The sequence below is a fragment of the Notamacropus eugenii genome, chromosome 2 (assembly GCF_028372415.1).
Source record: "Notamacropus eugenii isolate mMacEug1 chromosome 2, mMacEug1.pri_v2, whole genome shotgun sequence".
NCBI lineage: Eukaryota > Metazoa > Chordata > Mammalia > Diprotodontia > Macropodidae > Notamacropus > Notamacropus eugenii.
The window spans coordinates 302987069-303012994 of record NC_092873.1 but is presented as its reverse complement, the minus strand read 5'-3'; the positions used below and the strand labels follow the sequence as shown (position 1 = coordinate 303012994).

Sequence of the window (25926 nt, the reverse complement as noted above, 5' to 3'; positions counted from 1 at the left end):
ACATATGAATGTGAGGCAGTCCTGTAAAATAATGTTAGAAATGTTAAAGTTCAGAATGATCTGGTGCTGACAAAGGAAGCTAAGGATAACAAAAAGGGGTTAGTTTTAAAAAACTACTTTAGGGGGGAAAAGGAAGATCAAAGAAGAGATGAGACCTTTGCTTGGGGTGGATGGAACAATGATAACTAACAAAAGAAAGTAGAGTGCTCAATTCTTAAAGGAAAAATTAACTTTTTAAATAGAAATTAAAGAACAAAAATGACTAACAGGGAGTTGTTACCCAAGATAAATAAGGAGATAAGAGGGTACCTAGCTGCCCTTGGTGTAGTAGATAGCTGGCTGGGCCTGAAGTGAAGAAGACTCATCTTCCCAAGTTTGAATCCAGCCTCAGACACTTACTAGCTGTGTGACCCTGATCAAGTCATTTAACCCTGTTTGCCTCAATTTTCTGATCTGTAAAACGAGCTGGAGAAGAAAATAGCAAACCACTCCAGTTTGGTTTTTTTTTTTTTTTTGCCAAGAAAATCTCAAAAAAGTGTTGTGAAGAGTTAGACAATTATACATGAATGTAAAAGCTGCCCTTGATGAATTCAAATTGCTTGGTTCAGATGAAATGTATCTCCAAGTCCTAAAAGAAATTGCAGGTATGTTTGTTAAGCACTGTCAGTGATATTGGAAAGATTGTGGACAACAGGAGCAGGATTCAATACTGGAGGACAAATGTTGTTTTGGCTTTCAAAAAAGAAAGGCGGGGGAGAGAACAAAGTCTGAAAACTGTAGGCCAGTTAGTTTGACTTTGATTCCTGTGAATATTCTAGAGTGGATCGTTAAAGATTTGTTGGCAAACGTCCCTAAGAAGAGATGATTACAAAGAGCCAGCATAGCTTCAGTAAGGATATATTTTACTCTACTACAGGATCACTAAACTAGTAGATGAGGGGAATGCTGTGGATTTAGTTAACCTGGATTTTGCCAGAGTTTTTGAACAAGGCATCTTATTCTATTCTTGTGGAGAATATGGAGTATATGAATTAGACACACTTACAATGTGAAGGATTGCTAATCAGTTGGATGACTAGATTCAGATTAGTTGTTAATGGTTCATTTCAATGTGTCAGAAGTTCTACTATGGAGTACTCCAGGAACCTGTGTTTGGCCCTGTGCTGTTTGATATTTTCGTTAATGACTTGGATGAAGGCATAGATCAAATTTCCACATGACACAGGAGGGAAGGCTAACACAGTAGATGACAGAGTCAGGATCTAAAAGACTCTTGACAGGCTACAATATTGGACTGAATCTGATAAAATAAAATTTGATAGGGATAAATGTAAAGCCTAGCCCTTGAGTATAAAAGTAAAAATCCACTTCATAATTAGAAGATGACAGAGCCGTGGTTAGATGGTAGTCTTTCTGAAAAAGATCTGGAATTTCAGGCACAATGTGAATCCGCAGTGTGGTGTGGCAGCCAAAAAACTACTGTGATCTTGGGCTGCATTAAGTGGGGCATGGGTAATCATCTCATCCACTCCATCTTTGTCAACTTCATTGTGTTTTGTTCCTGGCGGCACTGTTGAAGAAGGACATTGATAAATTAGAGAGTATTCAGAGGAGGGCACCTGGGATGGTCTTAGGTTCTACATCCATGCCATATGAATACCAGTTGAAAGAAATGGGGATAGTTAGTCTAGAGAGAAGACTTTTTGTTGTTCAGTCATGTCTGACTCTTTATGACCTTATTTGGGATTTTCTTAGCAGAGATACTGGAGTGGTTTGCCAGTTCCTTCTCCAGTTCATCTTACAGATGAGCAACTGAGGCAAACAGGGTTGAGTTATTTGCCCAGGATTACCCAGTTAGTAAGTATCTGAGTTCGAATTTGAACTCAGGAAAATGGAGTCTTCCTGACTCCAGGCCAAGAGCTCTATGCATTATGGCACTGCCTAACTGGCCATGAATAAGACTCAGGGGGTTGTGAGAATTGTCTCTGGAGTATCCGAAGCATAGGAGAAGGATTGTTCTTTTGGGGCCCAGAGGGCACTGCAAATAGCAGTGGATGGAAATTGCAAATAATTAAATTCAGTTCTGATGCTGCGTAAAGTTGCTCACAGTGCAAGCTCTCCCAAAGCCAAATAGACTGCCTTGAGAGGGGCTGGGCTGCCCCTTTTTGGAGGTCTATACGGAGAAGAGGGATGACCACTTGTCACGTATGTGACAGTGGAGGGCTAAGACTAGATACTGCTGAGGCCTTCTCCAATTCTCATTTTTGGTGATTCAGAGAAAGCATATTATTGCATCCATCCAGCTATTACACAACATCCCTTCATAGATGTCACAAATAACTCTGAAATTAATGTAGAAGTATGCATGTATGTACAGGTCTGGGACCCGCAGCTACATCTGTATGGGGAACTCTTTCTATCTATCTGTAACCTATGGTCTTGGAGGGTTGACTGGAGCCCTGGGACATTAGGTAATTTGTCCATATTCACATAGCCAATAGATGCAAAGAGGTCCTGACTCCAAGGCAGGCTATTTATTGTCATGAGTTCATCTATTTTCAAAGAATAATGAGTTCTACATTGTGTCCATGTCATCAGCCAGTGAGTACTAGATGAACCATATATTGAATATATTATAGGTGGGCTTTATGTTTCAGGTAGGAGATTAGGCTAAGTGTTTGTGAAGTGGAAATATATTGCTTTATTATTGAATCCTCTCGTGTTCTGCTGCGTACATGGAAATGTTCTTTTTCTTTTTTTGTATTTAAGTTTGAAGTGAATAAAAAAATTAAAGAAAAAAGGAGATTAGGCTCCCTCTAGGAATGGGATCAGTGGGAAAGGGAAAGAAATGAGGGATTCTAAGAGGCAGAGGTGAGGAGGGAGTACACCCCAGGCAAAGGGAACAGTCTGTGCAAAGGCAGAGACAAGAGATGGGATGGAGAATTCCAGGAATGGACAGTTTAGAGGGTATGAAGGGGAGTGATGTGAAATAAAATTGGAGAGAGACATAGGAGCCACATTGCACAGGTCTGAGCAGGGGAGTGAAAGGATCAGAATGGCATTTTAGAAATACTAACGTGATGACAACTGTGAGCAAGATGGATTGTAGAGCAAAGAGACTTCGAAGCCAAGTAGGTCAATGAGGCATTGTGGTGGAGTGGATAGAGAGGTGGCTCTGGAATCTGGAGATACAGGTTCAGGTCCCGCTTCTGATCTTTACTGACTGCATGTCTGTACTCAGCAAGCTCCTTCACCTTTTAGTGGCCCAGGAAATTTTCCAAGACCCGAAGTAAGTTTAGAACTCATCTGAATTGGTAGAGGGAAGTCCTCACTGGGAGCCCCATAGGCTGTTGAAATCTCTAGGCAGAGGGGAATGGGTTAGAGCTATGTAGAAAATACAGCAGGAAGGAGAGAGACTAAAAGCAGGGTAGATTGATTAGGAGACTATTGTAGCAGTCCAGGTGAAAGGGGAAAGGATGTAATTGCGAGAAAGGAGGGTGGTTATGAGAGATGTTGAGGAGGGAGACCTGCAAAGACTCAGCATCTGATTGGTTATGGAGAGTGAGGGAAAAGGAAGAATCAAAGATTACTCTAAGGTTGTAAATGTGGGTAACTGGATTGTGTGGCCATTGTGTAGTAGAGAGGGGAAAAGGTGGAAGTCAAGGAGACAAGTTAGGGGGCTACTGAAATGGTCCAGACGTGAGATATGATCCTAGGTTGGGGTAATAATAGTAGAAATCAAAAGGAAGGCACAAAGATATGAAAGACTGGGAAAAAATGGATGAAATTTGGGAAATCCCTAGTCTAGTCAGTGGTACAATGATCTAATTGTTTTCGGGTACCAGCTTTATTGCTGATTCTTATTGTTTTCAGGTACCAGCTTTATTGCTGATTCTTATTGTTAGTGCCTGTCTCGCTAGGTCCCTCTTTCAACATGGGGTCTCTCAAATTCTTATCCAACTTAGAGGGCCTTTGGAAGAAATCAATCTGGCTGGTAATATTTGGGAAACATTCCTATTAGGCATGTTAGGGGAAAGAATGGTTCTTTCTGAAGGCTGAGAGATCAGAAATGTGCTTGTTGTCTTCTGGACCATCTAGTTATTTTTCACATGAACTGTTGTCTAGCTTCACTTCCACCATTTTATATAGATGAAATTGATTTTTTAAAAACCACATTACAGGATTTTATATTAATCTCTATTAAATTTAATCTTAATAGATTCAATCCATTGTTTTTGCAATCTTGGCTCTGTCATCCAATGTGCTAGCTTTTTTGGTAAATATGCCATCTGTAGCATTAACTAAGTTGCTGATAAAAATGTCAAGGAACACCAGACCAAAGACAGATTTTTGAGGCATACCATTAGAGATCTCCAAATTGACTCAGAAATGTTAACAGCTACTTTTTAGGTTAACTAGTATACTCCAAAGCACTATCATCTAATACATATCTCTCCATCTTGTCCCCTACAGTGAGAGACTTTGTCACCTGCCTAAATCTAGGCAAACTATTTCTACAGCATTCCTTAATCTACCAATTTAGGTAACTGTCAAAAAAATGATGAGTTTCATCTGGCCTTAACCTGTTCTTCCTGAAGCCATTGTAGCCTTTAGGGATCACTGCTTCCTTTTCTAGATGTTCACAAACCATCCCACTAACAATATGTTCTAGGACTTTACTAGAAATCAAAGCCAAGCTCACTGCCTTAAGATTTTAGTGTCACAAATATGATGAAATAAGTCATGGGATTTTTATGAAGTTCAAATGAAGTAATGTATAGAATGTGCTTCATTTACTATTAATCACCATATAAATATCACCCATTATTATTTAGGGGAGATACAAAGGAATATTAGCAATAAAGAGTGGGGGAGTGGGGAGAATTTTGTCTGGAAATACTTCATGGAACATACAGCTTTAAAGAATGTGTAGGATTTTCAATAGGTGGGGGGTTTCAGATATAGACCGTGGCCAAGGGACCTATGTTAATTCTTCTTTGCTAGTTCCTTCCCCTTGCCCCAACACATACATCTCACCGTTGTGGTTCTCACTTTTTTTTGGTATTCTGATCCTCCAGACATTACCCTTTATTGAAATTAAGTGCAGAATCATAGATTTCCCCCAGTGGCATCACTTTCTTTGTTGAGACAATTTTACATTAGCATGAGAGAACTTTGGGATGAGAAGATGCGCCTCCTTTATGGACCATGCCACTTCTGCCTCACTGTTGAATACTAAATCAGTGGATTACTGCACTGTTGGTGCAGCTGTGAACTGGTCCAGACATTGTGAGAAGCGATTTGGAACTATGCCATAGCCAAGGTGTGTTGGCACACACCAACAATCCCTGTTCCTGGGGAGGCTGAGACTGCTGGATTGCTTGAGCTCAGGAGTTCAGAGCTGAAGTAGGCTAAGCTGATTAATATTCATGCCAAGTTCTGAATTAATATGGTGAGCTCCTGGGAGGAGTGAACTGGTCCAGATCTGAAATAGAGCAGGTCAAAGCTCCTATACAGTTGACTCAAAATCAAATGAAATAATACTTGGAAAGCACTTAGTAACTGCCTAACACATAGTAGGAACTTAACAAATGCTTTCCCCCATCCCCCTTTACCCTAAACTTCTAGTCTAATCTTAAAACAAACAACTATGTATACCCTTTAACTTGGCTATACCACTACGAGGTCTGTACTCCAAAGAGAGCAAATAAAAGGAAGAAGGATCTATGTGTACAAAAATATTTATAGCAGCTCTTTTTGTGGTAGCAAAGAACTGGAAACTAAGGTGCCATCAAAGAAATGACTGAATAAATTATGTTATATGATGTAGTGGAATACTATTGTGCTGTAAGAGATCATGCAGGCGGTGGTTTTAGAGAAACCTGGGAAGACTTGTATGAACTGATGCAAAGTGAAGTGAGAAGAGATGGGGGAACCATCTGTACAACAACGACAGCAATATAAAGACAAATAACTTTGAAAGACTTAGGGTCTCTGATCAATGCAATGACCAACCATGTTTTCAGAGGATTTGTGATGAAGCATGTTGCCTGTCTCCTGACAGAGAAGTGATAGATTCAGGGAGCAGACTGAGACATATAGTGTTTGGACATGGCCAGGATGGGAATTTGTTTTGCCTGACCGTGCATATTTGTTACAAGGGTTTGTCCTTCCTTCCTTCCTTCCTTCCTTCCTTCCTTCCTTCCTTCCTTCCTTCCTTCCTTCCTTCCTTCCTTCCTTCCTGGATATGGAGAAGAAGGGACATAAAAGGGAAATAAATTGGAGTTTTTTTTAATTGATAAAATGTAAAAAATACTAAATGAGTAGACCAATTTCTAAGAGGCTTTTAGTATCTCTGAGCAGCCATAGATGGGTAATGGCCAACATGACAGGATGATCATGCTACTTTCTGGATTTCTGTGTTCAAAGTGAACTGTCACTGAAATGTTTCATTGTTGATTTTAACAATATCAGTGGTATCTCACCTTTGTTGCTGCTTATGGAGTTGGAAGAAAGAATGTGTCATAAATGCACATGTCACAAGCTACCCTGGCACCTTCTGGAGCCTAGGTAGTTCAGTGACTCAGCCCATGTCAGATGCTTGATGAGTGTTTAGGGATGGGAATCAGGCTTGTGATTTTATAGGTCTAGGGAAATCCTTGCTGAGGAAACTCCCCCTACCAATGTAGGTCTATTCCCTGCAACTTGGAGTTTCAGAGAAACTAGGACATAGAAAGAGTGACTTGTCTAGGGTTACGGAGCCAGGAGGTATAGGCAGCAGGTCCTGAATGTAGGTCTTTCTGGTTTCAAAATTCATCTCTCTGTCTCAGGCTTTTACTGATTATTTGGGTTTTTGAAGAGAAAACTAAGACACTAAAACTCCAATGACCCCATGCTTTGTTGGTTTGGGTTGGTATTTCTCAAACCGGTTTCTGTGGAATGTTGGATTTGACATGGTGAGAGTTTTGGGAGAAATTTTTGATGCTAAGTTGTTTTCTTCTCTAATATATTAACTATGAAATATATTAAAATATATTCAATGTACTTATTATTCAACATGAAAATAGTCTTAATTTGCTCTCTTACTAAAAAAATCCCATAACCCCTTTCATTTCAAGGACATTGTTTATCCATGGACACTCTTCTATCTCTTTTTTTCTCATATCAAGGACCAGCATTTCACCAAGATTCATATTTGGAAGATATCTTAGAGCATGTCTGCTCTATTATTATATTTTAACTCCCACAGTGTTTGATACCCAAAATAGCTTTGGACAAGCATCTCTAGGTCAGATCATAGATGTAGAACTGAGAAGGAGGCCCTCAGTGACCATCTAATCCACCTTTCTCACTTTATAGCTGAGGAAAAAGAAGGCCAGGGAGGCTAAGTGATTTGCCTGAGATGGAGGTGGGTTGCGGGTGGGAAACAACATTTATTAAGTATCTACTTTGTGCCAGGCACTATGCTAAGTAAGTGCATCACAAACATCCTCTCCTCTGATCCTCACCACAATCCTGTAAAGTAAGCACTATTTTAACCCCCATTTTACAGTTGAGGAAACTGAGTCAGACAGAAGTTAAGTGACTAGCTAGGAAGCAGCTGAGGCCAGATTGGATCTCATGTCTTGATGCCAGGCCTACCTGACTCCTTCATACTGGTGTCGACAGAGTCAGGTTTGGAACCCAGATTGTCTGACTTGAGAGTTGTTGCTGTTTCCATTGTACCTTGCTGGGATTTCTTGATAAGTTGACATTCCTTTCTCTTCTCCCACACCAACATTCCTGGCCTTTTTCTACAGTTTCTATTATGACTGATATATATAATTCTTAGAGCAGTTTTGTTGGGACTCATGAAATGAAGCCAGTTTCTATACACAGCAGTCAGATCTAGAATAGCAGAGAGAGGGACTTGCCCATGGCCTATATGACAGTCAGAATTTGAACCCAGGTCCTCTCCAGAAAACAGGATCCTGTATTTCCCCACTACATCATGCAATCTCCTATCTTAATGAAACACATTGTAAAAAAAATATTGCCCCTGTCAGACTATGAGGGGGTAAACATAGCTCTGGGTTCTGAAATGTATTCTCAGAGACACTGAGTGATTATCAGCATGAAAGGAAAATGGACCTATGATGACTGGTAAACATGTTTTTTTAAGTACATTTAAACTCAGTTTTGTGGTACTTAGCATTAAATGTTAGTTGAATTTGAAACTTGGTGGATATTAAAAGTGGGTGTTGTAGAGCATAGCTCAAAGAAACTGTGTTTGTCATTGGCAAGGGGCAAGGGCTCAGATGGTGTGTGTGTGTGTGTGTGTGTGTGTGTGTGTGTGTGTGTGTGTGTGTGTGTGTGTGTGTGTGTGAACAATTTATCTACAAGGTCACAGGGGGTTGGGGCAGAACCTCAGTCTGGAATGGAGCTCAGGTAGCCGATGCTGTGTTCTGAGGGCATGAGCTATAGCAGAGAGAAAGGACAGAAGGGAAGAGAATCACCTGTATTCTAAACAAGATTAGGTTTGGATTTCTGTAGTGAGCCAGAGCAATGGTTCTCCCCAGGTTCTACACCAAGTCCTCTTAGTCTCTGCTTGGTTCAGAACTCAGGATCGAGGCTCAGAGGTTACAGACCCTCATAAAAATACAGTCTCATGCTAGGTTCATTAATCTCAGGCAGACAGCCAGGTTCTCAAAATAGCTAAAGTGTGGTCAAGGACACTGATCAAGAGCCTCCTTTTAGGAAGAAGACAATTTCAGTAATTAGTCTGTGGTATTGTCCAAGTTACCTAATCTCTTTTGGCCTTAGTATCTTTATCTGTAAAATGGAAGGTTGGACTTGACTAAGATCTGTAATAGCTCTAAGAATTTATTCATGAATCTTTATCAGCCATGTTGACCAAAGGTGAAGTCAAAGTATCTGTTATTACAGTCCCCCTAATCTTGGCATTTTCAGCCCCACTGTGTGAGATCATGCCATCTGGGGATCAACGGGGGATTAATTAACCTCGATAAAAAGACAATTAGAGGTGCCCAAATGAGAGTGGTCCTGTAGTATTTGAAGGGCTATGTGGGAAAACTAGTCTAATATTTAAGCTTGGCTATAGAGGTAGGAGCAATGGGGACAAGTTGTAGAGGGGCAGATGTAAAAAACAAAAACAAAACAAAAAACCCCCAATTTCCCTACCATAAGTTATTATTTTGTCGTTTTTCAGCTGTGTCTGACTGTCCCTTACCGAATTTGGGGTTTTCTTGGTGAAGAAACTGGAGTAGTGTGACATTTCCTTCTCCAGTACCTTCTACAGAAGAGGAAACTGAGGCAAACAGGGCTAAGTGACTTGCCCAGGGTCGCACAGCTAGTAAGTGTCTGAGGCTGGATTTGAACTCAGGTCTTTCTGAGTCTAGGCTTGGTGTCACCTTAGATGCCCCTGGATACCCTAAATAGTGGAATGGAGCACTTTGGGAAGCAGTAGGTTTCCCCCTCACTAATATTTAAAGAAAGGCTGATTGACAGCTTGATGGGCATGTTATAGAGTTTATTCTTATTTGAGTGTGGGTTGGTCCTTTTCTACTAAGAGGTTCTATGACTTGAGCAAAGATGAGCTCCCTTGAGGCTGCGGGAGGTGATGATGATGACAGGGAACTAAAGAATGCGGTCTAGTCTTGGGCCCAAAATAGAAGGTTCAGCCTTCAGAGCTGCCCGCCACCCCCCTACCCTCTGGGAGGAAAACAAAACTCACCTAGTGGCTTCTGTTCTTCCTTTGTCGCTTCTCACATCAACTGGGCACTGAGCCACGTCACTTACCCACCCCCCTGGAAGCCTTGCACAATTCCCCTGCCTCCTGAGGCAATTCCAGTCTTCCTTCCCACTACAGCCTGTCTTAGTGGCTTTAATCCGGGTCCTTTAGAAGAAAGCTGCTTTGTAAACCCAAGCTATCATTACTAATGATCATGACTGATGAGAAATCCCCAAGAGACTGCATGGAGTTAGTGGAAAGAGAGCAGGTGGTCAGGAAGAATTTCAGGGTGCTTGCACCCTGTGCCTCTCATCCACCCTGGCAGAGTTAAGTCACTCATGTGCCCTCAGAGCACTTTCTGTGCTCCAGGCAGCTCTGCAGAGCCACTTACCTGCTCAAATTGCCAGAAGTTTCCTCACTGGGAGATCCTTATAAGAACTATCCAAAAAGGAAGGAAGAAACCATAATTTTCTTGGTTTCTATCCTTTTCTACGAGAATCTTGACCATCAGCCAGATATCCCTGTCTCGCCTGTTGCACAAACAAGGATCTTTTCAGTCAAATATTGATTTTTTTTTCAGAGCTCAGAATAATTTCTGTTTTCTTTTGCTGTTTATGTTTTATCTGGGTCATTTGAACTGGGGAGAGAAAATCTATAAAGAAACACATGGGTCATGGAAATTTAGTGACAATTACTTGTTACAAACCTCTACGTTGGTAACTTCTGGTCTTTGGGGCTTCTCAGGAAGTGGTAGATGGGGTGTGAGTAAAGAAGCGGGGTGTTGAAATAGAAAAACTCCTCCCAAGCTGGAATCTCTGTTTTCGGATTCCTGAGCCCCCACTTGCTAACTGGCAAAACAACACTAAAATGACTAAATTTTACCCTGCTGTAGTGGTTAGTGATATCCCCTGAATACAGGGGATAAAATTCTGTCTGGTCTTGAGCTCTCTCAACTTCAAAATCCAAAGGGCTCTAAAGCTGAATGGTGACTGTGTTAAAAAAAATGATTTTCTATATTTCTACATTTGTTGATACTTTTTATTTCAACATCACATACTTTCCTAACTGTATCCCTCCTCCCTCTTCTATCTGGCTAGCTGCCTCTTGTTACAAAGATTTAAAAACAAGGCAGTAAAAGCAGTTCTGCACTGGCCATGCTTGTCAGCAAATGCAGTGCTCTATAGCCCTGGTGGACCACCACTGCAAGGAAAGACAGGTACATTCTCTCAAATGTCCTCTGGGGCCAAGCTTGGTCATTAAAATTATACAACATCCAGGTTTTTTTTTTTTTAATTTTTCCACTTACACTGTTGCAGTCATTGAATAAGCTGTTTCCTGGTTCTCTTTCCATCACTTGGTATCAGTTCATTTACCTTCCTGTCCTTCTCTGAATTCTTCATATGTGTCATTTCTTGTAGCACAGCAACACTACTGACAATCATGTACCACAAAGAGTTTAGCCATTCCCAACTGAAAGGCACCTACTTTACTTCCAATTTTGTGCTTCCATAAAGAGTGCTGCCATCAATATCTTAGTATATATGGAACCTTTCTTTCTGGATCTTTTGGTGTATATGGTTGGTTTGTAAAAAAAAAAAAAAATTAACCAAACACAATATTTTGGTTCCTGTCCCAATGTGAGAGGCAGCATGATATTGTGGGTAGAGAGCTGCCTCAGAGTCAGGTAGATCTGGGTTCAAATTCTGACTCTGAGAAATATTGAACGTGTATCTTGGGGCAAGACACAACTTCTTGGTGTCACAACCAACTCTCTAAGACTATATGTTACAGAGCATTTGTTGATCTACACTGGTAAAGAGAATTTTCTCATTAGCAGTTCCTTATATTGATGAAGATACAAAGAAAATTTCTTGGAAATGTAGAGTTTATTATAAATTAGTAGAGCTGTCATTTTAAAAGTAGCCCCACAATGGACTCCAACAAGCAGAATATTTTAAGACCTGATTGATTTAAATTCTATTCATTCCAAATGTGTGAGCTAATATTGTACTATCCATGAAGAAAGAAGAGAAAATAAAGTTGTAGGATGAATGTTTAACCTACCTTCAAGGCAAATATCGATTTTAGAAATTTCCATTTACAGAAAAATGATATTCTATTTTTGTTTTTTTTTTCATTAAACTAACTTCTTTAATAAATGAGCTTTCCTTATTCCAGTTACTTTCAGGATGGTAACGTGATGTAACTATGTGTCTTTAACAAAATAATCAGACTGGCCATTTTACATTATCCATCCCTTTTGTGGTGCTGAGGCAGGGAGTGTTGGCAAAAATTTTCAGTCATATGAAATTGATCAGCTACTGAAAATTCTTACAGACAAGTCTTGTGGGTTTTGAGCCTAAAAGGGACCTCATAATCACGGGTTGATTTCTATAGATTAGAAGAATAATAGGAAGGAGAAATGTAAATGAGCCCAAGTCAATCTTGTGTAGACTGTCTTGTGTTTCTGGCAATGGGAAATAGAGTATCCTCAAATGATTGGGCTAGTAAGTGTCTGAGACCAGACTTGAACTCAGGTCCAACTCACTTCAGGGCTGGTACTCTATCCATTGTACCACCTAGCTGCCCAGGCCTGGACTTTCTTGTTCTTCCTTGAACATGGTACTTCATCTTCATGCCTTTGCTCTCACTGTACCCAAGTGTAGAATATTCTTCCCCACTTTCCTCCTCCATGGCTTCCTTTAAGAGTCATCTCATATTCCGATCTTCTGCAGGAGCCTTCTGCGTCCCCCTTAGTCCCTTCTCTCTGAGATCATCTTCCACTTATTCTGTATTTATCTTGTTATGTAACTAGTTACTTCCATGCAGGGGTGTGGTAGTAAATATTTAACAACTGACTTTTCAAAAAGAAGTGTGAACTTGAATTTTAAAATTTAATCTGAATTGTTAACATTCTCTTCATCACTTTCTAAAGTCTAGACAATCAACAAACAATATATGAACCCCTGATTTGCAGAGTTCACCAGTTTGCAAGGTAAATGCTCACAATGAAAATTTAATAATTGGTTGTTAAGCTAGTAAATGTTGGCTTTAGTGCACATCTGTGCATGAGGGAAGGGACTGTGTTTTTGCCTTTGTTTATATCCCTAGCACTCAGCAAAATTCCTTGAGTATCATTGGTGGGTCATTTCAGCCATGTCCGACTCTTCATGATCCCATTTGGGGTTTTCTGGGCAAAGGTACTGGAGGGGTTTGCCATTACCATCTCATTTTACAGATGAGAAAACTGAGGCAAACAGGGTTAAGTGACTTACCCAGTGTCTGAGGCCAGATTTTATAGACATTGTCACACTGGTTTTCACAAATCTTCCAGGAAGAGACAGGTTTATAAGTGGAAGTCAGTGGACTGGAAAGTTCAAGATTTGTATGGCAGAGTCATTCAGAGATAGTTTATGGATTTGTTGTTGTTGATTCGTTTCAGTAGGGTCCAACTCTTCATGACTCCATGTGGGGTTTTCTTGGAAGAGATACGGGGGTGGTTTGCCATTTCCTTCTCCAGCTCATTTGACAGATGAGGAAACTGAGGCAAACAGGGCTAAGTGATTTGCCCAAGGTCACACAGCTTGTGCCTGAGGCTGGATTTGAACTCATGAAGATGAGTCTTCATGACTCTAGGAGTGGTGCTCTGTACACTAGGAACATAACCTAAATTCTGTTCTGCCAGTCTGAGGTGATCCTCATTTAAACATCTACATTGCACCTGCCATGTATATATTCTGGCCTTTGAATTTTGCCTTAATGAAGCCAAAGAGGGGTGAAGAAGCACAACCAGGAGGTCTGTCCTCTTACACCTACCAGGCACCAGTCCACAACTATTTGTAGTTGGTGTCAGTTTGGGCTGTAATTTCTAACAATGAAGATGGCAGAAGGCTTGAATTCCATCTGAATATAATGGACAAAGGGGTGTGGGAAAGGAATTCAGTTAGTTTGGGGAATTGCATCCACTTTACCATGATCCTTTAAAAAAAAAAAGAGGTTCCACAAATATAAGGACAACTGTTCTATGCCTTTGCATTATGTGGGGTTCTCCCTAAGTTCCTGATTATCAGCATGAGCTATCACATTAGTTTTGCCCAGTTTGGTCATTCAGTCAACAAACATATGTTAAGCACTTACCTGTGCCAGGCCTAGCCTTAGAGCTGGGGATACAAAGAAAGGCAGAACCATGATCCCTGCCCTCAAGGAGTTCACAGTTCACCAAACTATGCACACAGAGGATATATACAGGGTAAATTGGGGGCAATCTCAGAGAGAAGACCTTAGCAGCTGGAGAGGGCAGGGCAGTCAGGAAAGGCTTCCTGTGGAAGGTGGAATTTGAGCCTAGTTTTGAGTAGATCCTAGGACTGTACTGATTAAAAGTTCGCCTTGTATTATTTCATTGTTTGGATTAGGTCTGTCTTTTCTCTACAGCTAGACTGTCAGGTTCTCTAGGGCAGAAGCTATCTTTCTATTTCTTTGTATCTGTCATGGTGTGCAGTAGGATGCTGAGCATGGAGCAGATGTTTACTAAGGGATCTCTAGCCTTAGAGACTCTCTGTCCAAAAACATGGAATTGAAACAGCTCAGCTGTTAGTGTTTCCTTTTTCCTGTATCTGAAGGATCTAGAGAGTAGCTCAGCAAGCCAAACTTCTTCTCATGAGTATAGATAGTCCTGTCTTTTTTCCTCTTTCTTTAATAAACAAATCTTTACTGAATACCTACTATGGGGAAAGGATTGTGCTGGGTGCTGTCTCTTTGTGCAGTACACACATCTATAGATCCATTAAAGCAAGAGAAGGATTATTGTGGGTTATGGGCAGCTGAGGAGTGGCCTTCCAAACTCTAGTAACTCTTTACCAAAATCTGTTGGATTAGGTTTGAGGGCCGAGCCAAAGTTCCAGGAAAGTGTTCTCATTCATGGGTGGTTTATTCATTCTATCCATGGATAGATAAGAGGAGAGGGTTCTCACTCAGCTTAGGAGATTTATTTATTATATTCTACACTTTCCACATGTCCATGTGTTGGCAATGAGAAGATGGCATGTAAATTAACTCTGGGGAAGTTGAGTAGTAGCTGATAATAATAGTATGATTGATGTAGCACTTTAAGGTTTGCAAAACGCTTCACAAATGTTATTATATTTTATCCTCAGAAGAATGCTGGGAAGTAGGTGCTATTATTATTCCCATTTTACAGATGAAGAAACTCAAGTAGACAGAGGTTAAGTGACTTGCCCAGGGTCATACAGCTAGTATCTGAAGTCAAATTTGAACTCCAGTCTTCCTGACTCCAGATTCATGTACCACCTGGCTGCTACAAATCATCTTATTTTCTCTTTCTCCATTCTTCTGTCCCTTATGAACAGACATGGCTTCTACCTTCACACCTCGAGAATGTAAACTTTCCAAACAAGATGGGCAAAGCTATGGTTTCTTCCTCCGGATTGAGAAAGATGTTGAGGGTCACCTGGTTCGTGTGATAGAACAGGGCAGCCCAGCTGAGAAAGCAGGTCTCCAAGATGGCGACCGGGTCCTGTGTGTCAATGGGGTATATGTGGACAAAGAAGAACACTTCCAGGTGAATGACATTTGTAGGGATCCCTATTCCCTCCAAGCTTGCTTATAAGCTAGAACCTTGCTTAATATATTCTCTGCACTCAGAATTCTTGTCCAACAGGGGTTGTGTTTCTGTCTTGTGCCTCCTTCAGTCAGCCAAGGCAGCTTTCTCTCTCTGTTCTCCTTCCTGGGGAGTTAGAGAAGGTCTCCAAAGCCTTATATGTTGAAACTGCCTCCCAAGACAAGAGTTCCTGCATTTACCAAGGATCACAAGGCTCCTATCTAGGATCACAAACTACTTTCCTCCACCAATAAATTTTAGTTATGCTTTAAGACTATAACCACTGAACAGACCAGATACCCAGGAATGATTCTCCTCCAGTAGGGGACTTCTGGACTGGAATTGGATCCCATTTGCTAGAGCCTCTCAGGACCAGAGAAGCTCTGCTAGGCTGAACCTGGTCTGACTTTGAATTTTCAGGGCTAGTCCCACCTGGAAGGAGTATGAGTGGGATGAGAGGACACTGTCAGCCATCTGGGGGTAAGAAAGGTACAGACAAGGACAAGGAAAATGTTAAGGCATGTAGAGTGAGGACCTGAATCACTCTGATCAAAGGTTAGGTATTTACCTTGGTTTATTCTAGGTTGCTCAATGAATCTCTTCTTCTTCATCTCAGGTTGTAGATCTGGTCAAGAAAAGTGGGAACTCAGTGATATTCCTGGTTCTGGATGGAGCATCCTATGAACAAGCAGTAAAAAAGGGAATAAACCTGAAGGAACTGAGTCAGAACCACAAGGAGACAGCCCCAGTGATGAATGGGGTAGCAGGTGTAGGGAGCCAGCCCCGGCTCTGTTACCTGGTGAAGGATGGAAGCAGTTATGGCTTCTCTCTGAAAACTGTCCAAGGTGAGTGCAGCTAGAGTCTGGCTTGGGAACCTTTGTTATGCTTCCCGGATTTCTCTGGTAGAAGGTTGCTTTTCTGTCAGTTTGGTGATTTAATGATCTGATAGTTGTTTCCTTCCCTGGAGACTTTGAAAGAGAATAAACACTTGGATTCCCTACAGTTCCTTTTAGCTTAGCTTTTCTAGGAAGTTGTCAAGTACCTTAGGACCCTTCTTCTTAGAGGTTCCATGACTTGAATATAATTGAGGAGTTTATGTTCCATCACTTTAGGAGAGGCTGGATTTTCTTCTGTATCCTAGGATGGTGGGGGATTAAGACAGTCATTTCTTGGCCAGCAATACCTCTTTTCTCTTACTTTCCCGACGTACTCTCTTATACTAGATTACTGCACTTTACTTTTTATCAAAATAAAATTGGGTATACTGTCTTCTGGGCAGAGTCTGGTAATGTTGCAGTGTCTGGGCTAACATCCATGTCAATGGATGAAAGGTTGGAACATGATATTATAACAGGCTCCAGATTGCAGGTTTGATCCCCTCAAAGGTCAGTTAACTTCTTCCATGTAGGAAAAAATCCTATTTATGGCCACACTCTGAATTCCTCCTTGACCAATTATTTCACAAACACATTTGTGGGTGAGCTTCATAGCCAATGTCCAATCATATCCAAATAAGTAGGTTGTACATTATCTGTTTTAAATCAAATGTCTTATTTAACAAGCCTTTTTAGCGAAACTTAGCATATTAATATGAAACCTAAGAATTAGTTTTAGTAAGCAAAAGAATGAGTACAAACTCATTTTTATTATTTTTTTCAGATTCCACACCATTTTGATGTGTTAAGGTGACTCCAGTGGGTAGCAATCATCAGTTAAATGAACATGGGTAGAGTTATCGAGGGCACAGTCCACAAATTTATCAGCTAAAGGATATTAGCAGAAAGCTACATCTCTTTCACATTGTTGACAGTAGTACTTGGAAGGACATTCCTTCCCTGGAATCTCCACCTCAAGACTATGCTTTGCTTTATAGGTCTAGCTTTTGTTTCATTTTAATAGCCCACAGAAATTTCATAATTTCATAAAGATTGGCCTTATCTCTGACTGTTGGATTTGCTACTGTATAGCTTCTCAGAGGACACTTTTTGATTTAGTTTTCAATTTCTTGTCTAATTAGTGAGCAGTGTGCTCCTGGGATAGCAGAATTTGGGGCTGGCTGGCATCCTTTTGCTTAGTGGGCTTTTTGCCAGCCTTATAGAAAAATGCTTTTTACTAATTCCATGATAATACACTTCAGAAAGACAATCTTCCATCAACAACGATTGTATTTTTGGGAAGTACTTTATGTTGGTTAATTCATCAACACACTTTCTATGTTCAACTTGTGACCTAAGCTTTGATAGATCCAAGAACTCATCAATGTAAGAAGACATTAGGGGACATATACTCAGAGGATGTTGGTGTCTATAACACTAATAAGGAAGTTAGAAAGAGGGGAGAATGTGGGGGGGAAGATATTAAGTTTTATGTTGGATATACTGAGTTTGAGATGCCTGCAGGACATCGTGTTCAACATATCCAAAAGGCAACTGGTGACGCTGGACGAGAGTTCAGGAGTCAGACTGGGACCGATATGTAGATGTTGGAATCATCTGTACAGAGAGAATAATTGGACCTATGAGGACTGATGAGATCACCAATTGAGATAGTATAGAAGGATAATAGAAGAGGGCCCATGACAAAGGCTTGGGGGACACTCATTGTTAGTGGGCATGATAGGAATGAAGATCGGGCAAAGGAGACTAAGGAGGGTGGTCATACTGGTAGGAGGAAAACCAGGAAACATGTAATACCATGATTAAGCATCTTTATTCAGTGCATTCTAGTTAAAATGTTTGCTAGTCATAAGATTCTTAATTACAACCCACTTGTATTTTAGAGAGGATCAAGAATTATGAGCAAATCAACAAATATCTTCTGTGCAGGGCTCTAAGCACTGATCTTTCACCTCCTGATGAGAAGCCAGGGTTTTCTTCTTGTTTGCTAAGAAAGAGTAGATATGAAGTTGTAATTTAGCTTTATTAGATGAAGTCTCTTCATTTTCAGACTTTAGGAACTTCAAGAGCTGTGCCCTTCTGTTGCCTGAAACGAATTGTCTTCCTTTCCTTCCACTCCCTCTGTTCTAGGTAAAAAGGGAGTGTACATGACTGACTTGGTTCCCCAGGGTGTGGCTTCAAAAGCTGGTGTCCAATCTGAAGACCGTCTGATTGAAGTGAATGGGGAGAATGTGGAAAGTGCCAGCCATGAGGAGGTGGTTGAAAAGGTATAGCCCAATTTTGCTGTGGTAGTGTCTGCTGCTTTTATCTTCCTTTTCCAAACTGGTGACAAGACTTAAAAGGAAAGGACAGATGTGAACCAGAATGACAGAAGGAATTTTCATACCCTCAAGGGACAGACTGATTAGTAATAGAGAAGAGTTGGTGTAGGACCTGGAATAAGGTCTTTGGTCAGTTCCATACCATTTTGGGTCCAAGGACCATTGCCCTGAGGTCCTGAGTTTTTATTGGTGAGACTTCCCTAGAACTAGACCAACTCATTCCCACCATCCTGTTGCTTTCCAGTCACCTTTACGCCCTGCCACTGCCCAGACTCCTTCTGTATTTCAGTTTTCTATCTCCAGCTCTGGGACCAAAATCAACATACCTTTCCTAGAAAGGACAATGGATCACCCCATGTTTCTGCTCACCATTCCTGTAATCTCCCAGTCTAAAACACTCTTTGCCATTACTCTATTCTGTGTGTTGTCTTCCTTTATTAGGATATCAATTCCTTGAGCACAGAAGTGATCTTTCTTTTTGTATTTGTATTTCCAGTAATTATTACAGTGCTTAGCACATGCTGAGTGCTTGATATATGCCTCTTCATTCATTCATCCATTCACTGATGGTCCATATGAGAGCATATTTATGGAAAATATCATTTCAAAACAAATTTGAAGTAAATTAGTTAGGAGATTTTTCGTTTTTGCTTTTGTTCCTATGAGAGACAAAGGCCACAGAAACTGGAATTCAAGTCCCACTTTTGACATGGACTGGTCATGTGACCCTGGGCAAATCATTTCACCTCTCAGTACTTTAGACAACACTCTACAACTATAAATTTCAGAGACGGTGTTGACTTGTATTGGTAGAAGGAATATTCTCACCTGGGAGTTCCCTGTATTAATGAAATCACAGGTTCAATCTTTCTACCCCTATTCCATGAGGACACATATCTAAGTTTATAATGGAATTCGGTGAATGCACAGGAGTTGCATGGCATCTTTAAAAATTTTTATTTTTTCCCTGAAAGACATATTCTATAAAGCATGAAGTGGGAGATAACTGTGTAGCATTATTTAGCTGGAAGTCTGAGAAGTGTAAGGTTAAACCGGTCCTTAGATTTCCCAGTTATTTCAGATTTGAGAATTCAACATGGCACCATGGATTATGGAAAAGCAGGTTTCAATTATGGACATATTAAAATAGTAGGTCCTATTTATCCTTGAAAATCTAAAAGACATTCATACAATCCAGGGAGAATCTAGTCAAATTAAGTCAATAAGCTTTTATTAATGCCAGGTACTTTGCTAAGCACTGGAGAGACAAGGAAAGGCAAAAGCAGTCCCCGCCTTCAAGGAACTCAAAATCAAATGGGAAAGACAACATGTAAACACCTATGGAGAAATGAGATGTTATTGGTTGTTGAATCATTTTTCAGTTCTCTTTGGTCCTTTGTGACCCTACTTGGGGTTTTCTTAGCCAAGATACTGGAGTAGTTTGCCATTTCCTTCTCCAGACCATTTTACAGATGAGAAATTGAGGCAAACATTGTTAAGTGACTTGTCCAGGGTCATGCAGCTACTAAGTATCTAGAAAAGTCTTCCTGACTTCATGCCTGGGGCTCTATATGCTATGACTCCACCTAGCTGCCCTCAACAAGAAATATACAGGATGATAAAGCGTAAAGGGGGCCTGACAGAGGCTTCCTGTAGAAGGGAGGATTTTAGCTGAGACCTGAAGGAATTGAGGATTTTATAAGTGTCCTTATGGCTGCCTTTTCCTTGTTCCAACATGCATTCTAGTTACTTGATAGTTCTTTTTCATATTGACCTCTGTATATTTCTAACCTCCTTCTCAGAGGAATTTCTTAGCTTTGTGTGGGGAATATAACCTTCTGAAAACGAACAAAAAAGAAAACTGGTAAGCAAGGTAGAAAGAAGGGGTAGAGCTAAAAGGCGGTAGATTATAGTCCTGCCAGAAATCAGGAATAATGTTTCCCTGATCCAGGGTCCCCTCCCTCTGTTGATTCCCTCTAATTTATCCTGTATAACATAGATGTCTCTGTATTGTCTCCTCTATTAGAAGGTAAGCTCCTTGAGGTCAGGGACTATCTTTTGCCTTTTTTTGTATCTCTTGGGCTCAGCAAGGTACCTTCATAGTAGACACTTAATAAATATTGATTGACTGACTTCAAAGAGGGTGAGGAAAGGATGGAGAAATGTACTTATTAAGTTCCTACTGTGCCAGGGTACTTGACAAATATTATCACATTTGATCCTCACAGCAACCATGTTATCATTCCCATTTTACAGATGAGGAAACTGAGACTGACAGAGATTAAGGAAATTGCCTGGGGACACACAACTAGTTAATTAGGATTTGATTTCAGGTTTTCCTGACTTTCATTATACTACCAGCATCTCAGAACCAGGAAGGCTGTAATCATGGATTTGCTCAGTCCTTAACATCGGATCCTTGGGGCTGTGGTTCTGTCTTGTAAGCCATGTCTATACACTTAGATAATGTGTCCATGGAGACAAAATTCTCTTACATGTGCTTCTACAGGTGAAGAAGGCTGGAAGCCAGATTGTGTTTTTGCTGATAGACAAGGACACAGACAAACATTACAGTGATCATAAGATAAAAGTCAAAAGAGAGACAGCCAGTCTGATGCTGCTTCCTCACAAGCCCCGGATTGTGGATATGACCAAGGCAAAGGGTGGCTATGGATTTTACTTGAGAGTAGGTCCAGGGAAGAAAGGTAAGAAATTTCCAAATTTCTTTGGCTCAAATATCATAAATTTCTAAGGCAGAGAAGTTACTGAGTGAGGGAGGTAGGGGGAGAAACTGGGAATGGCAATGATGAACAAAGAGTATTCCAACTCTCCTGCCCTGACCAGTGAGCCAAGGGGAATGAGTGAAGCCATAACCAGAAAGGATGGCCAAGGAGTCCACGTCATCTAGGGGATAGTTATAAAAAAGATGGAAGGAGTAGGAGAAGAAAAGATTTAGGATAAAGGGGAAGTTTGTTACCTATGGAACAGTCATTCCAGAGGGCACGGTGGAAAGGATGGGTAGCTTTTGGTTGGAACTTTGGGGTGGGAAGGTTGAAGGGGTTTGGGAATAAGAAATCAAGTACTGGAGAAGGGAGCATTTTTCACCCTGTGACCTTGGGTCCATCTTCAAGCTTTTCCATGTCTCAGCTTAGCCATTTGTAAAATGAGTGGTGATTATTGCCTTCCCCATTTGTTTTGAGATTTAAAGCACACAAACTATTTTGTTCAAGTAGAGTGTAATTGAAATTTTCCACCCCAACACTTTCTTTCACCTCCAAAGTGTCTTTCCTTATTAAAGGATGAGCCTACTGCCTTGTGAGAATTCTGAGCAGGGATGAAGTTTGCATGTACTTTCCCATTCTGCAAAGTCCCTGGGGATGACAGGGAGGATGGGCATTTCCCAAGGGCGTTACACTTCTATGCTTACCCAATATGGGGTAAGTAGATGGAAGAAGAAGATAGATTTTATCATTTAAGATCTTAAACTGCGGCAGCTTATGATATAATACATAGAGCCCTTTACTTCCCTGCATCCTTCCATCCTTATTCTTTCTCTCCTCATCTTCATAGTTAGGGCATTTCCCCAGAAAGAGAAGGACCTTTCTGATCATTTGGTTTATGGGGAGTAGGTCATATCATCAAAGACATAGATTCTGGAAGCCCAGCAGAAGCAGCTGGTCTGAAGAATAATGACCTGCTTGTTGCTGTCAATGGAGAGTCAGTGGAAATGCTGGATCATGACAGTGTGGTGGACAAGATTATAAAGGGTGGAGATCAGACCTCACTCCTGGTGGTAGACAAGGAGACTGACGCCATGTACAGACTGGTAAGTTATGCAAGAGCATGTATTTGCTTCATGGGATATAGCACTGTTGCTGAAAGCAATAGTTTTCATTTCATCCCAGGCATTTTCACAGTCTGTCCACAAGAAACCTTTCTCAATTCCCCTTAATGATCATGCCTTTCCTTTGTCGATTTGCTCACACTTTATTTGTATGTAATTGTGTATGTGCTGTCTCCTACAAGAGACTGTGAATAGCACCTTGAGAGCAGGGATTGTTTTGTGTCTTTATTTGTCTCCCCAGTATCTGGCACGTAGTAGGTGCCTGACAGAGAAGCCCTCTACACTGTTTGTGATTTTTGGTTAATACAAAGGTTTGATATTAATGTTAAACAGGCAATTTGCAGGGGTTCCAGAATGAGGTTGGATTTGAAATCAGAAAGATAATTCTTCCTGACCCCAGACCTGGCACTCTATCTACTGCTCCACAGAGTAGCCCCATATCTGTACATTTCCACTTGTCTTATTTTGGTGCTTCATTGTTAAATGGAGGTAATCTGAGGTTCTTTTAAATTATTTTGTTTATTTCTAAAGCAAGTTTTTATTGATAGCTTTTGTCTTTACTTCACCTACATTTCCTACTGTATGCCTCCTCCTCAGAAAGCAGTCTTTTGTTAAAAAAAGAAAAGAATAAAAAATGAGAAAAAGAGCTCAGCAAAACTAATCAATATAACAAAAAAGTCAGACATTTTATGGAGTCCTCTACACTCATAGCCTCCTCAGATTTGCAAAGAAGTAGTGGGTTGGGGAGCAGGCCTTTTCATACATCTTTTTTTGGGGCCAACTCCTTGCTAAGGGGTATGGAAGCATCTGTAGCTTCCTCAGAGGGCCAGACAGTGGTAGGCTGCCTTCCTGGGGTACTGAGGATGTGAGGGAGGCCTCTGGAGACTTGCCCAACCTGAAAACTACTACTCACTAACAGTAATTTATGTGAGAATATTTTGTTTGTTTCATTTTTTAACAAACAAATAAAATAAACATGTGAGAATGAATATGTCAGGAAGGAACCTAGAAAATGTCTTGGGATTCTGAAGAACTGATCAGAAACCAAAGGATGTATGGATGCGGGTGGTATTTTCATCACTGCAGCCAATTGAAGGTAGGAACTTTACAAAAGAAAGTTGATGGGGAGAATGTCAGAATTAGATTTGATTTTTAGGGACACAGCTCAAAGCACAGATATAATTATAGTTATTAGTCAGTAGATAGAGTGTTGGACCTGGAACCAGGAGGACCTTCTTTAGTTCAAATCTTTCCTCAGACACTTGCTAGCTCTGTGACCCTGGGCAAGTCAGTTAACCTCTCTCAGCCTCAGTTTCCTCATTTGTAAAGTGGGGATAATAATAGCATCTAGCTCACAAGATTGTTGTGAGGATAAAGTGAGATAATATGTATACACATATATGTATATATAAAATGCTGGCTATTACTATTATAATGCACTCTTCTCCAGGAGTAAAGGGTTACAGAAATACGTATTTTCTGAGAAAATGCCTATCCTATAATGACCAACTATGATTTCAGACAGCCAACAATAAAACCTCTGGTCAGAGAGGTTATGGATTCAAGGTACAGAATAAAGCTTATTTCTTGGATAATAAGGAAATTTTTTTTTTGCTTGGTTATGCATAATTGTTATAAGGATTTGGTTTCCATCTCACAATGAACTGAAATAGAGAATATAAGGTTCCATTATGGATAATAAAAGGCATTTGATTTAACAGAACAAAATGCTACCTTACAGACTCATTTGCAGTCAAGTAGCTCCTCTTCATACAATGAGATCATTCAGGATTAGTTGGAAGATGTCTGATGACTGTGCTCACCAAAGGTATTCTCCACTGTGACAGAGGAGATGCAGCACAGAACACTGGTGAAGGAGGGATTGGGTGGACAGTGATGTCTGCAGGTGCTCCTGTTTGTGACTTATATTAAGCCCCAAGACACTGCAAAATCTCCTGGAAGAGATCTGTAATCCCTCAAAGGAGTTCGGTCTGTTTATCCACACAGAAAGATAAAGTAGTTGAAGAAATGTTTATTGCCCAGACTTCAGCATGCATTTGGATGGACACTTAAAAGAGCTCAACCATTGGTATGTGTATTTGAGACAGACAGTAGAGATGGACCATGAACTGTGCCTACAGTTGGAAAGGAGGAGAATGGGTGGGATTATTTGAAGGAAAATTGTAAAACTCATTTAACTAGCCCCAAACTTCCTATGAAATCAAAGGTTTTCCTTCCAACACTAACAGTGCTATATAACAGGGAGGGAGGCAACAGCACTGACTTGGAAAAGATGAGTGTCACATGGAGGGCAATGAGAAAGTACATAGTGGAGCTGAGTAGGTTGTAACTAATAACCAAAGAGGAGCTCCAAAGGACAAAAAGAGTAAGGGATAAAAACAAGATATTGTACGAAAGGAAGAAAAAAGTTCTGGTCATGGGGCAAAAGACAGAGTGTGACAGGGATACAGACAATTTTCCACTGGTACCTTCGTGATGTTGGGAGAAAGGGTGTCAGCATGTTGAATAGATCTCCTGTGATGAACTTCTGGAAGAATATGAAGAGTTGCCCAGGATGGCTTGTAATCCGGATCATTGGTGGGAACTCCTAAACTAATGAGATCATATATTCGAGTCCACAAATGTAAATGTGAGGACATATACGTACACATGTGTATACATGAGCCATTGGCATGGACATGATGTGCGAACCCACTGAATCTGGGAGATCACCAAAGAAGAGTGAGAAGAGGGTCCAGGACAGAGCCTTGGGAGATGCCAAAGTCAGGTAGGGAGGAGAACCAAAGGAATTGTATGTCATGGAAACCTGGAGAACAGAGAATATCCAGGAGAGTGTGTGAACAGAAGTCAAATAAGGACCAAGAAAAGGCCATTGGAATGAACAGTTACAAACACTTCCTCCTTCCCAGGAAGCTAGAGAGTAATGTTTCTTCAGTTTTGTGGCAGAGATCAGTCTGACATAGTACGTGCTAAGCTTATAAATCACAGGACCAATTTCATTGCTCTCTGTACCTACTGAAATTCTGATCATCTTACTTATGGCTCCCCCTAAATAACTCCTGGCTACTACTTTTCATGGAAACTGTCTGGCCTCTTCATAAGTTTGCAGCAATCAGGGTGTTGCTAGAGAAAGGTCCTTAAATTGTCTGCTTGGCTCTGTTGGCTGTAATGAATAATTATCAGATAACTGCTAGTCCCCAGTGGTAAATAGTAGCTGTGATAGTAATTAACTGTGAGCTGTGAGATCTGGCTGAAGAATGCCAAACTCTTAACTATTTCTTACCTTCTCTTCCTCTCGTTGCTTAATACTGGCTGCTTGTTTTTATTGGGCCATACTTCAGTGTTAACTGATGAAAGCACAACAGCGCAACTCATTTTGAATGAGGTTTTTCCATCAAGAAAAAAATCTTCGAACTGAAAAGGAGAGATCATTGAGAGGGTATCTGAGTTCAAAAGAGATGGAGAGATAGTCAGTATGTAAATATTTTAAATAAGTC

At 40.6% G+C, this 25926-nt stretch overlaps 1 protein-coding gene across 6 annotated transcripts in view; it reads left to right on the top strand.

Annotated features, from left to right (window-relative positions):
• Positions 1 to 25926, top strand: part of PDZK1 (PDZ domain containing 1) — a 77675-nt gene that overhangs the window by 46353 nt on the left and 5396 nt on the right. For 4 of the 6 annotated variants that reach the window (XM_072644622.1, XM_072644618.1, XM_072644621.1 and 1 more), the window contains exons 2-6: positions 15097 to 15308; positions 15964 to 16192; positions 18374 to 18510; positions 21074 to 21269; positions 22194 to 22390. In XM_072644622.1, coding sequence (XP_072500723.1) covers positions 15099 to 15308; positions 15964 to 16192; positions 18374 to 18510; positions 21074 to 21269; positions 22194 to 22390 — 969 coding nt within the window. In that variant the 5' untranslated portion in view covers positions 15097 to 15098. Of the gene's footprint in view, positions 1 to 9221; positions 9353 to 12665; positions 12726 to 15096; positions 15309 to 15963; positions 16193 to 18373; positions 18511 to 21073; positions 21270 to 22193; positions 22391 to 25926 lie in introns of those variants that run through there. The other 2 variants (XM_072644619.1, XM_072644620.1) reach the window with 2 other exon arrangements.